Below are 14,659 nucleotides of genomic sequence, written 5' to 3' on the forward strand. Positions count from 1 at the left end.
TCCCCACCACTCCATCCCCCTCTCCCTCCAACTCCCCACCACTCCATCCCTCCCTCTCCCTCCAACTCCCCCACCACTCCATCCCCCTCTCCCTCCAACTCCCCACCACTCCATCCCCCTCTCCCTCCAACTCCCCCACCACTCCATCCCCCCCCTCTCCCTCCAACTCCCCACCACTCCATCCCCCTCTCCCTCCAACTCCCCCACCACTCCATCCCCCTCTCCCTCCAACTCCCCCACCACCACTCCATCCCCTCTCTCCCTCCAACTCCCCCACCACTCCCCCCTCTCCTCCAACTCCCCACCACTCCATCCCCCTCTCCCTCCAACTCCCCCACCACTCCATCCCCCTCTCCCTCCAACTCCCCACCACTCCATCCCTCTCTCCCTCCAACTCCCCCACCACTCCATCCCCTCCCCCATCCCCCTCTCCCTCCAACTCCCCACCACTCCATCCCCCTCTCCCTCCAACTCCCCCACCACTCCATCCCCTCTCCCTCCAACTCCCCCACCACTCCATCCCCCTCTCCTCCAACTCCCCCACCACTCCATCCCCCTCCCCTCCAACTCCCCCACCACTCCATCCCCCTCTCCCTCCAACTCCCCACCACTCTATCCCCCTCTCCCTCCAACTCCCCCACCACTCTATCCCCCTCTCCCTCCAACTCCCCCACCACTCCATCCCCCTCTCCCTCCAACTCCCCCACCACTATATCCCCATCCCCCTCTCCCTCCAACTCCCCCACCACTCCATCCCCCTCTCCCTCCAACTCCCCACCACTCTATCCCCCTCTCCCTCCAACTCCCCACCACTCCATCCCCCTCTCCCTCCAACTCCCCCACCACTCCATCCCCTCTCCCTCCAACTCCCCCACCATTCCATCCCCTCTCCCTCCCTCCCCACCACTCCATCCCCCTCTCCCTCCAACTCCCCCTCTCCCTCCAACTCCCCCACCACTCCATCCCCCTCTCCCTCCAACTCCCCACCACTCCATCCCCCTCTCCCTCCAACTCCCCCACCACTCTATCCCCCTCTCCCTCCAACTCCCCCACCACTCCATCCCCCTCTCCCTCCAACTCCCCCACCACTCCACCCCCCTCTCCCTCCAACTCCCCCACCACTCTATCCCCCTCCCCTCCAACTCTCCCACCACTCCATCCCCCCCCTCTCCCTCCAACTCCCCCACCACTCTATCCCCCTCTCCCTCCAACTCCCCCACCACTCCATCCCCCTCTCCCTCCAACTCCCCCACCACTCCATCCCCCTCTCCCCTCCAACTCCCCCACCACTCCATCCCCCTCTCCCTCCAACTCCCCCACCACTCTATCCCCCTCTCCCTCCAACTCCCCCACCACTCCATCCCCCTCTCCCTCCAACTCCCCCACCACTCCATCCCCCTCTCCCTCCAACTCCCCCACCACTCCATCCCCCTCTCCCTCCAACTCCCCCACTACTCCCCCCTCCCCTCCCCCAACTCCCCCACCTCTCTCCACCCCCTCTCCCTCCAACTCCCCCACCACTCCCCCCTCTCCCTCCAACTCCCCCACCACTCTATCCCCCTCTCCCTCCAACTCCCCACCACTCCATCCCCTCTCCCTCCAACTCCCCCACCACTCTATCCCCCTCTCCCTCCAACTCCCCCACCACTCCATCCCCCTCTCCCTCCCTCCAACTCCCCTCACCACTCCATCCCCTCTCCCTCTCCCTCCAACTCCACCACCACTCCATCCCCCTCTCCCTCCAACTCCCCACCACTCCATCCTCCCTCCCCTCCCTCCAACTCCACCACCACTCTATCCCCCTCTCCCTCCAACTCCCCCACCACTCTATCCCCCTCTCCCTCCAACTCCCATCCAACTCCCCCCTCTCCCTCCAACTCCCCCACCACTCTATCCCCCTATCCCTCCAACTCCCCCTACTCTATCCCCCTCCACCTCCATCCAACTCCCCCTCTCCCTCCAACTCCCCCACCACTCCATCCCCTCTCCCTCCAACTCCCCCACCACTCTATCCCCATCCCTCTCCCCTCCAACTCCCCCTCTCCCTCCAACTCTCCCACCACTCCATCCCCCTCCATGTGGTCCTTCTGTAGCTCAGTTGGTATCATGGCCCTCTTGTAACTCCAGGGTAGTGGGTTCGATCCCCCACCCATCTAAATGTATGCACACCACTGTATCCCTTTCCATAAAACTGCCCAAATGGCATATATTATTATTATCTCCCCCTCTCACTCCAACTCCCTGACCACTTTATCCCCCTCTCATCCAACTCCCCACCACTCCATCCCCCTCTCCCACCACTCCATCCCCTCTCCCTCCAACTCCCCCTCTCCATCCAACTCCCCACCACTCCATCCCCCTCTCCCTCCAACTCCCCACCACTCCATCCCCCTCTCCCTCCAACTCCCCACCACTCCATCCCCCAACTCCCCACCAACTCCATCCCCTCTCCCTCCAACTCCCCACCACTCCATCCCCCTCTCCCCTCCATCTAACTCCACCACCACTCCATCCCCCTCTCCCCACCACTCCATCCCCCTCTCCCTCCAACTCCCCCTCTCCATCCAACTCCCCACCACTCCATCCCCCTCTCCCTCCAACTCCCCTCTCCCTCCAACTCCCCACCACTCCATCCCCCTCTCCCTCCAACTCCCCCTCTCCCTACAACTCCCCACCACTCCATCCCCCTCTCCCTCCAACTCCCCACCACTCCATCTCCCTCTCCCTCCAACTCCCCTCTCCCTCCAACTCTCCCACCACTACATCCCCCTCTCCCTCCAACTCCACCACCACTCCATCCCCCTCTCCCTCCAACTCCCCCACCACTCCATCCCCCTCTCGCTCCAACTCCCCCACCACTCCATCCCCCTCTCCCTCCCTCATTTCTCTAGCCAAGACATGAGCAGAGCAGGGAGCCAGACACAGAGACAGCCAGACAACAGACTAGACAGCCAGACAACAGACTAGACAGACTAGGCAGCCGGAGAATAGACTAGACATCCTAGACAACAGACTAGACAGACAGACAACAGACTAGACCAACTAGACAGCCAGACAACAGACCAGACATCCGGACAGCCAGACAACAGACTAGACAGCCAGACAACAGACTAGACAGACTAGGCAGCCGGAGAATAGACTAGACATTCTAGACAACAGACTAGACAGACAGACAACAGACTAGACCTACTAGACAGCCAGACAACAGACTAGACCAACTAGACAGCCAGACAACAAACCAGACAGCCAGACAACAAACTAGACAGCCAGACAGCAGACTAGACAAACTAGACAGCCAGACAGCAGACTAGACAAACTAGACAGCCAGACAGCAGACTAGACAAACTAGACAGCCAGACAGCAGACTAGACAAACTAGACAGCCAGACAGCAGACTAGACAGCCAGACAGCATACTAGACAGCCAGATAGCAGACTAGACAGCCAGACAGCAGACTAATCAGCCAGACAACAGACTAGACAAACTAGACAGCCAGACAGCAGACCAGGCAGCAAGATGATAGACTAGACAGCCAGACAACAGACTTGACAGCCAGACATAACCAGAACAGACAAGGGTAGACCAGGCCAAACCAGGGTAGACCAGGCCAATCCAGGGAAGATAAGTGTAGGTAGACCAGGCCAGACCAGGGTAGACCAGGCCAGACCAGGGTAGACCAGGCCAAACCAGGGTAGACCAGGCCAAACCAGGGGAGACAATTGTAGGTAGACCAGGCCAGACCAGGGTAGACCAGGCCAGACCATCGTAGACCAGGCCAGACCATCGTAGACCAGGCCAGACCAAGGTAGACCAGGCCAGACCTGGGTAGACCAGGCCAATCCAGGGAAGATAAGTGTAGGTAGACCAGGGTAGACCAGGCCAGACCATCGTAGACCAGGCCAGACCATCGTAGACCAGGCCAGACCAAGGTAGACCAGGCCAGACCTGGGTAGACCAGGCCAATCCAGGGAAGATAAGTGTAGGTAGACCAGGGTAGACCAGGCAAGACCATCGTAGACCAGGCCAGACCATCGTAGACCAGGCCAGACCAAGGTAGACCAGGCCAGACCAGGGTGAGGGAATTGCTGAGTAACCAGTTGGGGGAAATGAACATCAATGAACTTTGCACTGTGATGGAGGTGTGGGAGGGTGGAGGGGGGGTTTGATTATCATTGATATTTCAGAGCATATGGGGGTGAGTCCTGAGTTTGGATTTTCTGAATCTCCATTCTAAATCCATTTGTCTTGGTATAAGACCAGAAAGGTCTCTTTCAGTTTGCGTTACTGGCTGCAATTTGGTTTGGTATTTTCTGCACATATTAGCCATCAAAGCTAACATGACAGTTATTAAGCTAACATGACAGTTATTAGGCTAACATGACCGTTATTAGGCTAACATGACCGTTATTAGGCTAACATGACAGTTATTAGGCTAACATGACCGTTATTAGGATAACATGACCGTTATTAGGCTAACATGGCAGTTATTAGGCTAACATGGCAGTTATTAGGCTAACATGACAGTTATTAGGCTAACATGACCGTTATTAGGCTAACATGACCGTTATTAGGCTAACATGGCAGTTATTAGTGTAACATGACCGTTATTAGGCTAGCATGACCGTTATTAAGCTAACGTTACAGTTATTAAGCTAACGTTACAGTTATTAAGCTAACATGACCGTTATTAGGCTAACATGACAGTTATTAGGCTAACATGACAGTTATTAGGCTAACATGACAGTTATTAGGCTAACATGACAGTTATTAGGCTAACATGACCGTTATTAGGCTAACATGACAGTTATTAGGCTAACATGACAGTTATTAGGCTAACATGGCAGTTATTAGGCTAACATGACAGTTATTAGGCTAACATGACCGTTATTAGGCTAACATGACCGTTATTAGGCTAACATGGCAGTTATTAGTGTAACATGACCGTTATTAGGCTAGCATGACCGTTATTAAGCTAACGTTACAGTTATTAAGCTAACGTTACAGTTATTAAGCTAACATGACCGTTATTAGGCTAACATGACAGTTATTAGGCTAACATGACAGTTATTAGGCTAACATGACAGTTATTAGGCTAACATGACAGTTATTAGGCTAACATGACCGTTATTAGGCTAACGTTACAGTTATTAGGCTAACATGACCGTTATTAGGCTAACATGACCATTATTAAGCTAACGTTACAGTTAGTAAGCTAACATGACCGTTATTAGACTAACATGACCGTTATTAGGCTAACATGACCGTTATGAATCTAACGTTACAGTTATTAGGCTAACATGACAGTTATTAGGCTAACATGACAGTTATTAGGCTAACATGACAGTTATTAGGCTAACATGACAGTTATTAGGCTAACGCTAACATGACAGTTATTAGGCTAACGCTAACATGACAGTTATTAGGCTAACATGACCGTTATTAAGCTAACATGACAGTTATTAAGCTAACATGACCGTTATTAGGCTAACATGACAGTTATTAGGCTAACATGACAGTTATTAAGCTAACATGACAGTTATTAGGCTAACATGACAGTTATTAGGCTAACATGACCGTTATTAGGCTAACATGACAGTTATTAAGCTAACATGACAGTTATTAAGCTAACATGACCGTTATTAGGCTAACATGACAGTTATTAGGCTAACATGACAGTTATTAGGCTAACATGACAGTTATTAGGCTAACATGACAGTTATTAGGCTAACATGACAGTTATTAGGCTAACATGACAGTTATTAAGCTAACATGACAGTTATTAGGCTAACATGACAGTTATTAAGCTAACATGACCGTTATGAATCTAACGTTAGTTATTTGGCTAACATGACAGTTATTAGGTTTGTTAAACGTTACAGATTCAGAGGACACTTTAGCTGGCAGGATGTCGCACCCTGATGAAGACAGCTTGTCTGTCGAAACGTTGGACATAAATATTTTTGCATCTGAGCTCCTAGAGTGTGCGGCTCTCCTTCATTTTTTGGGGAGGGATGTGGCAAGGAGCATGTTATTTCCTCCACGTAAACTTGACCTAATGAACATCCTATGATTTGAACTATTTCTCAGTTGTTTACTGATCAGAACTTGACCTACCCAATTTGTAAGCCGCTCTGGATAAGAGCGTCTGCTAAATGACTTAAATGTAAATGTAAATGTACTGTAGTTTTACAAACACTCAGAAAGTGATGTGTATTTTTTGTAATCAAAATGTTTTCCACTGAGTTCCAGTTGGTGTTTTTTTGTTTTGGAAAGTTGTGTAACACATCTACGTGCTAACTAAGTGTAACGGTTTTCTTCCGCTGAAGGAGAGGAGGACCAAAATGCAGCGTGGTTAGAGTTCGACATGTTTCATAAAGACGAGAACACGACACAACACGACACAATACAAAACAACACATGTGACACCGCGAAACAGTCCTATCTGGTGCAATGACACAAAGACAGACGACAATCACCCACAAAGTACCCACAGAATATGGCTGCCTAAATATGGTTCCCAATCAGAGACAACGACAGACAGCTGCCTCTAATTGAGAACCAATCTAGGCAACCATAAACATACAAAACTACCTAGAAAGGAAACAGCCCCATAAACATCCAAAACCCCTAGGCCAGACAAAACACATAAATCCCCCATGTCACACCATGACCTAACCAAGATAATAAAGAAAACAAAGATAACTAAGGCCAGGGCGTGACCCTAAGATTCCCTCTCCCTTCCCCCTAGAAACACAGGGGGTTTTTAATACAGTATTTGCGATTATGAACATTGCTCCATCCACTCAGGGAATGTTTTCGTAACATTTCTCTGGGAATGTTTCCGCAAACCCCACAGATGATTGACGATCAGAGCTGTTAACCGGCTAAACTTCCTGTACTTCTCTCTCTCTCTCTCTCTCTCTCTCCCACTCTCTCCCCTCTGTATGTCCCTCTCTCTCTCTTTCTCCCTCCCTCCCTCTCTCTCTCTCTCTCTCTCTCTCCCTCTCTCTCTCTCTCTCTCTCTCTCTCTCTCTCTCTCTCTCTCTCTCTCTCTCTCTCTCTCTCTCTCTCTCTCTCGCCCACTCTCTCCCACCGTACCTCCCTCCCTTCCCCAGTTTCAGATCTGTTTTCATATGAGGCTGTAACGCTGATTTCTGTATGGCCTCAGGAGGGAAATGTATGTAATAGCGGTCTGAGCCTCCCTCTTCTTAGCCCTGGTTTCATCCCTCCCTCCCTCTGCCTGTTCCTGGTCTGAGGACATGGAGCTCTGAGGACATGGAGGTCTGAGGACATGGAGGTCTGAGGACATGGAGGTCTGAGGACATGGAGCTCTGAGGACATGGAGGTCTGAGAACATGGAGGTCTGAGAACATGGAGGTCTGAGAACATGGAGGTCTGAGGACATGGAGGTCTGAGAACATGGAGGTCTGAGAACATGGAGGTCTGAGGACATGGAGGTTTGAGGACATGGAGGTCTGAGAACATGGAGGTCTGAGGACATGGAGGTCTGAGGACATGGAGGTCTGAGAACATGGAGGTCTGAGGACATGGAGGTCTGAGAACATGGAGGTCTGAGAACATGGAGGTCTGAGAACATGGAGGTCTGAGGACATGGAGGTCTGAGAACATGGAGGTCTGAGAACATGGAGGTCTGAGGACATGGAGGTCTGAGGACATGGAGGTCTGAGAACATGGAGGTCTGAGGACATGGAGCTCTGAGGACATGAACATGGAGGTCTGAGAACTTGAACATGGAGGTCTGAGAACTTGAACATGGAGGTCTGAGAACTTGAACATGGAGGTCTGAGAACTTGAACATGGAGGTCTGAGAACTTGAACATGGAGGTCTGAGGACATGGAGGTCTGAGAACATGGAGGTCTGAGGACATGGAGGTCTGAGGACATGGAGGTCTGAGGACATGGAGCTCTGAGGACATGCAGCTCTGAGGACATGGGTTCCTTCCCTTAAGTTCAACCCAAGAATGAAACATGACTGTTTATCTTAACATTGTTAATTCTACTGTCTAGAAATATGCTTTCATATGCAAATGAACCATGTTATATTTAGCTGATCTGTCCGTACATGAAGACATCCTTTAGCTGAACCAGGCAGTCATCAATGTGTTGACATAGGTCTGTGGTTCGGTTAGGATCATGGTGGGAGGAACGGGATACCCACTACTTTATAGGGATAAAACAACATGTATATTTTCATGAAGCTGTTTCTTTAAATGGAGGCCAGAAGTCGGGGCAATAAAATTGTTTCTTTTTTTTCTTCTTATCCAAACATTTCACTATGGTAAGAACGGAAGGCCTGCCCTGCAATTGGGTAAACCATTGACATGTCCAGACATCGAAACACTAAAAGTGATGAATGTCTGTCGGTATGATTATGATTACACATCTATTGATCTGGTTCATCATGTTTATTTTCCTTTTCTTTCCAGAGAAGTTGTTGGTTCTAACTGTTGCCACAGAGGAAACAGATGGTTATCTCCGATTCATGCAGTCAGCCAACTACTTCAACTACACTATCAAGGTAACGAACAAGCACCGTCTGTCTCTCTATTTGAGATCTACCACATGGACTAGACATTGTCTCTCTATTTGAGATCTACCACATTGACCCCTGACCTGATGTGACCCTCTTACAGGTGCTGGGCATGGGGGAGGAGTGGAGGGGTGGGGACGTGGGGCGCTCCATCGGAGGAGGACAGAAGGTGAGGCTACTGAAGGAGGCCATGGAAGCACTGACTGACCAAGAAGACCTGGTGGTACTGTCTGTAGACAGGTAGGTTGACCTGGGGGTACTGTCTGTAGACAGGTAGGTTGACCTGGGGTAGTACTGCCTGTAGACAGGTATGTTGACCTGGGGGTACTGTCTGTAGACAGGTAGGTTGACCTGGGGTAGTACTGTCTGTAAACAGGTAGGTTGACCTGGGGGTACTGTCTGTAGACAGGTAGGTTGACCTGGGGGTACTGTCTGTAGACAGGTAGGTTGACCTGGGGGTACTGTCTGTAGACAGGTAGGTTGACCTGGGGGTACTGTCTGTAGACAGGTAGGTTGACCTGGGGTAGTACTGTCTGTAAACAGGTAGGTTGACCTGGGGGTACTGTCTGTAGACAGGTAGGTTGACCTGGGGGTACTGTCTGTAGACAGGTAGGTTGACCTGGGGGTACTGTCTGTAGACAGGTAGGTTGACCTGGGGTACTGTCTGTAGACAGGTAGGTTGACCTGGGGGTACTGTCTGTAGACAGGTAGGTTGACCTGGGGGTACTGTCTGTAGACAGGTAGGTTGACCTGGGGGTACTGTCTGTAGACAGGTAGGTTGACCTGGGGGTACTGTCTGTAGACAGGTAGGTTGACCTGGGGGTACTGTCTGTAGACAGGTAGGTTGACCTGGGGTAGTACTGTCTGTAGACAGGTAGGTTGACCTGGGGGTACTGTCTGTAGACAGGTAGGTTGACCTGGGGGTACTGTCTGTAGACATGTAGGTTGACCTGGGGGTACTGTCTGTAGACAGGTAGGTTGACCTGGGGTAGTACTGTCTGTAGACAGGTAGGTTGACCTGGGGGTACTGTCTGTAGACAGGTAGGTTGACCTGGGGTAGTACTGTCTGTAGACAGGTAGGTTGACCTGGGGGTACTGTCTGTAGACAGGTAGGTTGACCTGGGGGTACTGTCTGTAGACAGGTAGGTTGACCTGGGGGTACTGTCTGTAGACAGGTAGGTTGACCTGGGGTAGTACTGTCTGTAGACAGGTAGGTTGACCTGGGGTAGTACTGTCTGTAGACAGGTAGGTTGACCTGGGGGTACTGTCTGTAGACAGGTAGGTTGACCTGGGGTAGTACTGTCTGTAGACAGGTAGGTTGACCTGGGGTAGTACTGTCTGTAGACAGGTAGGTTGACCTGGGGGTACTGCCTGTAGACAGGTATGTTGACCTGGGGTACTGTCTGTAGACAGGTAGGTTGACCTGGGGGTACTGTCTGTAGACAGGTAGGTTGACCTGGTAGTACTGTCTGTAGACAGGTAGGTTGACCTGGGGGTACTGTCTGTAGACAGGTAGGTTGACCTGGGGGTACTGTCTGTAGACAGGTAGGTTGACCTGGGGGTACTGTCTGTAGACAGGTAGGTTGACCTGGGGGTACTGTCTGTAGACAGGTAGGTTGACCTGGGGGTACTGTCTGTAGACAGGTAGGTTGACCTGGGGTACTGTCTGTAGACAGGTAGGTTGACCTGGGGGTACTGTCTGTAGACAGGTAGGTTGACCTGGGGGTACTGTCTGTAGACAGGTAGGTTGACCTGGGGGTACTGTCTGTAGACAGGTAGGTTGACCTGGGGTACTGTCTGTAGACAGGTAGGTTGACCTGGGGGTACTGTCTGTAGACAGGTAGGTTGACCTGGGGGTACTGTCTGTAGACAGGTAGGTTGACCTGGGGGTACTGTCTGTAGACAGGTAGGTTGACCTGGGGGTACTGTCTGTAGACAGGTAGGTTGACCTGGGGTAGTACTGTCTGTAGACAGGTAGGTTGACCTGGGGTAGTACTGTCTGTAGACAGGTAGGTTGACCTGGGGGTACTGTCTGTAGACAGGTAGGTTGACCTGGGGTACTGTCTGTAGACATGTAGGTTGACCTGGGGTACTGTCTGTAGACAGGTAGGTTGACCTGGGGGTACTGTCTGTAGACAGGTAGGTTGACCTGGGGGTACTGTCTGTAGACAGGTAGGTTGACCTGGGGTAGTACTGTCTGTAGACAGGTAGGTTGACCTGGGGTAGTACTGTCTGTAGACAGGTAGGTTGACCTGGGGGTACTGTCTGTAGACAGGTAGGTTGACCTGGGGTAGTACTGTCTGTAGACAGGTAGGTTGACCTGGGGTAGTACTGTCTGTAGACAGGTAGGTTGACCTGGGGTACTGTCTGTAGACAGGTAGGTTGACCTGGGGGTACTGTCTGTAGACAGGTAGGTTGACCTGGGGGTACTGTCTGTAGACAGGTAGGTTGACCTGGGGTACTGTCTGTAGACAGGTAGGTTGACCTGGGGTAGTACTGTCTGTAGACAGGTAGGTTGACCTGGGGTAGTACTGTCTGTAGACAGGTAGGGTGACCTGGGGGTACTGTCTGTAGACAGGTAGGTTGACCTGGGGGTACTGTTTGTAGACATGTAGGTTGACCTGGGGGTACTGTCTGTAGACAGGTAGGTTGACCTGGGGGTACTGTCTGTAGACAGGTAGGTTGACCTGGGGGTACTGTCTGTAGACAGGTAGGTTGACCTGGGGGTACTGTCTGTAGACAGGTAGGTTGACCTGGGGTAGTACTGTCTGTAGACAGGTAGGTTGACCTGGGGGTACTGTCTGTAGACAGGTAGGTTGACCTGGGGTAGTACTGTCTGTAGACAGGTAGGTTGACCTGGGGGTACTGTCTGTAGACAGGTAGGTTGACCTGGGGTACTGTCTGTAGACAGGTAGGTTGACCTGGGGTAGTACTGTCTGTAGACAGGTAGGTTGACCTGGGGTAGTACTGTCTGTAGACAGGTAGGTTGACCTGGGGTAGTACTGTCTGTAGACAGGTAGGTTGACCTGGGGTAGTACTGTCTGTAGACAGGTAGGTTGACCTGGGGTAGTACTGTCTGTAGACAGGTAGGTTGACCTGGGGGTACTGTCTGTAGACAGGTAGGTTGACCTGGGGTAGTACTGTCTGTAGACAGGTAGGTTGACCTGGGGTAGTACTGTCTGTAGACAGGTAGGTTGACCTGGGGTACTGTCTGTAGACAGGTAGGTTGACCTGGGGGTACTGTCTGTAGACAGGTAGGTTGACCTGGGGTACTGTCTGTAGACAGGTAGGTTGACCTGGGGTAGTACTGTCTGTAGACAGGTAGGTTGACCTGGGGTAGTACTGTCTGTAGACAGGTAGGTTGACCTGGGGTAGTACTGTCTGTAGACAGGTAGGTTGACCTGGGGGTACTGTCTGTAGACAGGTAGGTTGACCTGGGGGTACTGTCTGTAGACAGGTAGGTTGACCTGGTAGTACTGTCTGTAGACAGGTAGGTTGACCTGGGGGTACTGTCTGTAGACAGGTAGATTGACCTGGTGGTACTGTCTGTAAACAGGTAGGTTGACCTGGGGGTACTGTCTGTAGACAGGTAGGTTGACCTGGGGTACTGTCTGTAGACAGGTAGGTTGACCTGGGGGTACTGTCTGTAGACAGGTAGGTTGACCTGGGGGTACTGTCTGTAGACAGGTAGGTTGACCTGGGGGTACTGTCTGTAGACAGGTAGGTTGACCTGGGGTAGTACTGTCTGTAGACAGGTAGGTTGACCTGGGGTAGTACTGTCTGTAGACAGGTAGGTTGACCTGGGGGTACTGTCTGTAGACAGGTAGGTTGACCTGGGGAAGTACTGTCTGTAGACAGGTAGGTTGACCTGGGGGTACTGTCTGTAGACAGGTAGGTTGACCTGGGGTTACTGTCTGTAGACAGGTAGGTTGACCTGGTAGTACTGTCTGTAGACAGGTAGGTTGACCTGGGGGTACTGTCTGTAGACAGGTAGGTTGACCTGGGGGTACTGTCTGTAGACAGGTAGGTTGACCTGGGGTAGTACTGTCTGTAGACAGGTAGGTTGACCTGGGGTAGTACTGTCTGTAGACAGGTAGGTTGACCTGGGGGTACTGTCTGTAGACAGGTAGGTTGACCTGGGGGTACTGTCTGTAGACAGGTAGGTTGACCTGGGGTAGTACTGTCTGTAGACAGGTAGGTTGACCTGGGGTAGTACTGTCTGTAGACAGTCTAAAACAGCTGTCTAAAACATCATTCAGTACCTTGTTTTCCTGGAAGATGTGTTGTACTGGAATCTGACCACTAAGACTGTGGGATCAGGGAGAGGTTACAGCTTCCAGTTTCTCCATATTGGACACAGATGTCCCTTAAACAATCTCCTCCTGCAGATAGCCAAACAAACCCTAAACCCTCCTGCGATTAGCCAATCAAACCCTAACCCCTCCTGCGATTAGCCAATCAAACCCTAACCCCACCTGCAGTTAGCCAAACAAACCCTAAACCCTCCTGCAGTTAGCCAATCAAACACTAACCCCTCCTGCAGTTAGCAAATCAAACCCTAAACCCTCCTGTAATTAACCAAACGACACCTCAGCCCTCTTGCAATCAGCCAAACGACCCCTCAGCCTTCTTGCAATCAGCCAATAGTGTGAAGATTCACTTACCTCCACATTATGACTGTTTGGTTGATCAGTAAGGCAAGGGTTAGGGGCTAAGGTTAGGGCTACTGGCTGGCTGACCAATAGGGTTAGGGCTACTGGCTGGCTGACCAATAGGGTTAGGGCTACTGGCTGGCTGACCAATAGGGTTAGGGCTACTGGCTGGCTGACCTATAGGGTTAGGGCTACTGGCTGGCTGACCAATAGGGTTAGGGCTACTGGCTGGCTGACCAATAGGGTTAGGGCTACTGGCTGGCTGACCAATAGGGTTAGGGCTACTGGCTGGCTGCTGTACAGCTGACCAATAGGGTTAGGGCTACTGGCTGGCTGACCAGTAGGGTTAGGGCTACTGGCTGGCTGACCAATAGGGTTAGGGCTACTGGCTGGCTGACCAATAGGGTTAGGGCTACTGGCTGGCTGACCAATAGGGTTAGGGCTACTGGCTGGCTGACCAATAGGGTTAGGGCTACTGGCTGGCTGCTGTATGGCTGACCAGTAGGGTTAGGGCTACTGGCTGGCTGACCAGTAGGGTTAGGGCTACTGGCTGGCTGCTGTACGGCTGAACAGTAGGGTTAGGGCTACTGGCTGGCTGACCAGTAGGGTTAGGGCTACTGGCTGGCTGCTGTATGGCTGACCAGTAGGGTTAGGGCTACTGGCTGGCTGCTGTACGGCTGACCAGTAGGGTTAAGGTTAGGGCTACTGGCTGGCTGCTGTATGGCTGACCAGTAGGGTTAGGGCTACTGGCTGGCTGACCAGTAGGGTTAGGGCTACTGGCTGGCTGCTGTATGGCTGACCAGTAGGGTTAGGGCTACTGGCTGGCTGACCAGTAGGGTTAGGGCTACTGGCTGGCTGCTGTATGGCTGACCAGTAGGGTTAGGGCTACTGGCTGGCTGACCAGTAGGGTTAGGGCTACTGGCTGGATGACCAGTAGGGTTAAGGTTAGGGCTACTGGCTGGCTTCTGTACGGCTGACCAGTAGGGTTAAGGTTAGGGCTACTGGCTGGCTGCTGTATGGCTGACCAGTAGGGTTAAGGTTAGGGCTACTGGCTGGCTGCTGTATGGCTGACCAGTAGGGTTAAGGTTAGGGCTACTGGCTGGCTGCTGTATGGCTGACCAGTAGGGTTAAGGCTTCTGGCTGGCTGCTGTATGACTGACCAGTAGGGTTAGGGCTACTGGCTGGCTGACCAGTAGGGTTAGGGCTACTGGCTGGATGACCAGTAGGGTTAAGGTTAGGGCTACTGGCTGGCTGCTGTATGGCTGACCAGTAGGGTTAGGGCTACTGGCTGGCTGACCAGTAGGGTTAGGGCTTCTGACTGGCTGACCAGTAGGGTTAGGGCTACTGACTGGCTGCTGTATGGCTGACCAGTAGGGTTAAGGTAAGGGCTACTGGCTGGCTACTGTAGTATTGCTATTTCCTGATATTTTGTTAAATAGGCACAGTGCTAAAGCCAT

General features: G+C 51.9%; 1 protein-coding gene across 2 annotated transcripts in view; it reads left to right on the forward strand.

Annotated features, from left to right (window-relative positions):
* Positions 1-14,659, forward strand: part of LOC118381823 (procollagen-lysine,2-oxoglutarate 5-dioxygenase 2-like) — a 160,216-nt gene that overhangs the window by 39,830 nt on the left and 105,727 nt on the right. For both annotated transcript variants that reach the window (XM_052498651.1, XM_052498648.1), the window contains exons 2-3: positions 8,447-8,538; positions 8,654-8,790. In XM_052498651.1, coding sequence (XP_052354611.1) covers positions 8,447-8,538; positions 8,654-8,790 — 229 coding nt within the window. The remainder of the gene's footprint in view (positions 1-8,446; positions 8,539-8,653; positions 8,791-14,659) is intronic.

The sequence above is a fragment of the Oncorhynchus keta genome, chromosome 4, assembly GCF_023373465.1.
Source record: "Oncorhynchus keta strain PuntledgeMale-10-30-2019 chromosome 4, Oket_V2, whole genome shotgun sequence".
Taxonomy (NCBI): Eukaryota; Metazoa; Chordata; class Actinopteri; order Salmoniformes; family Salmonidae; genus Oncorhynchus; species Oncorhynchus keta.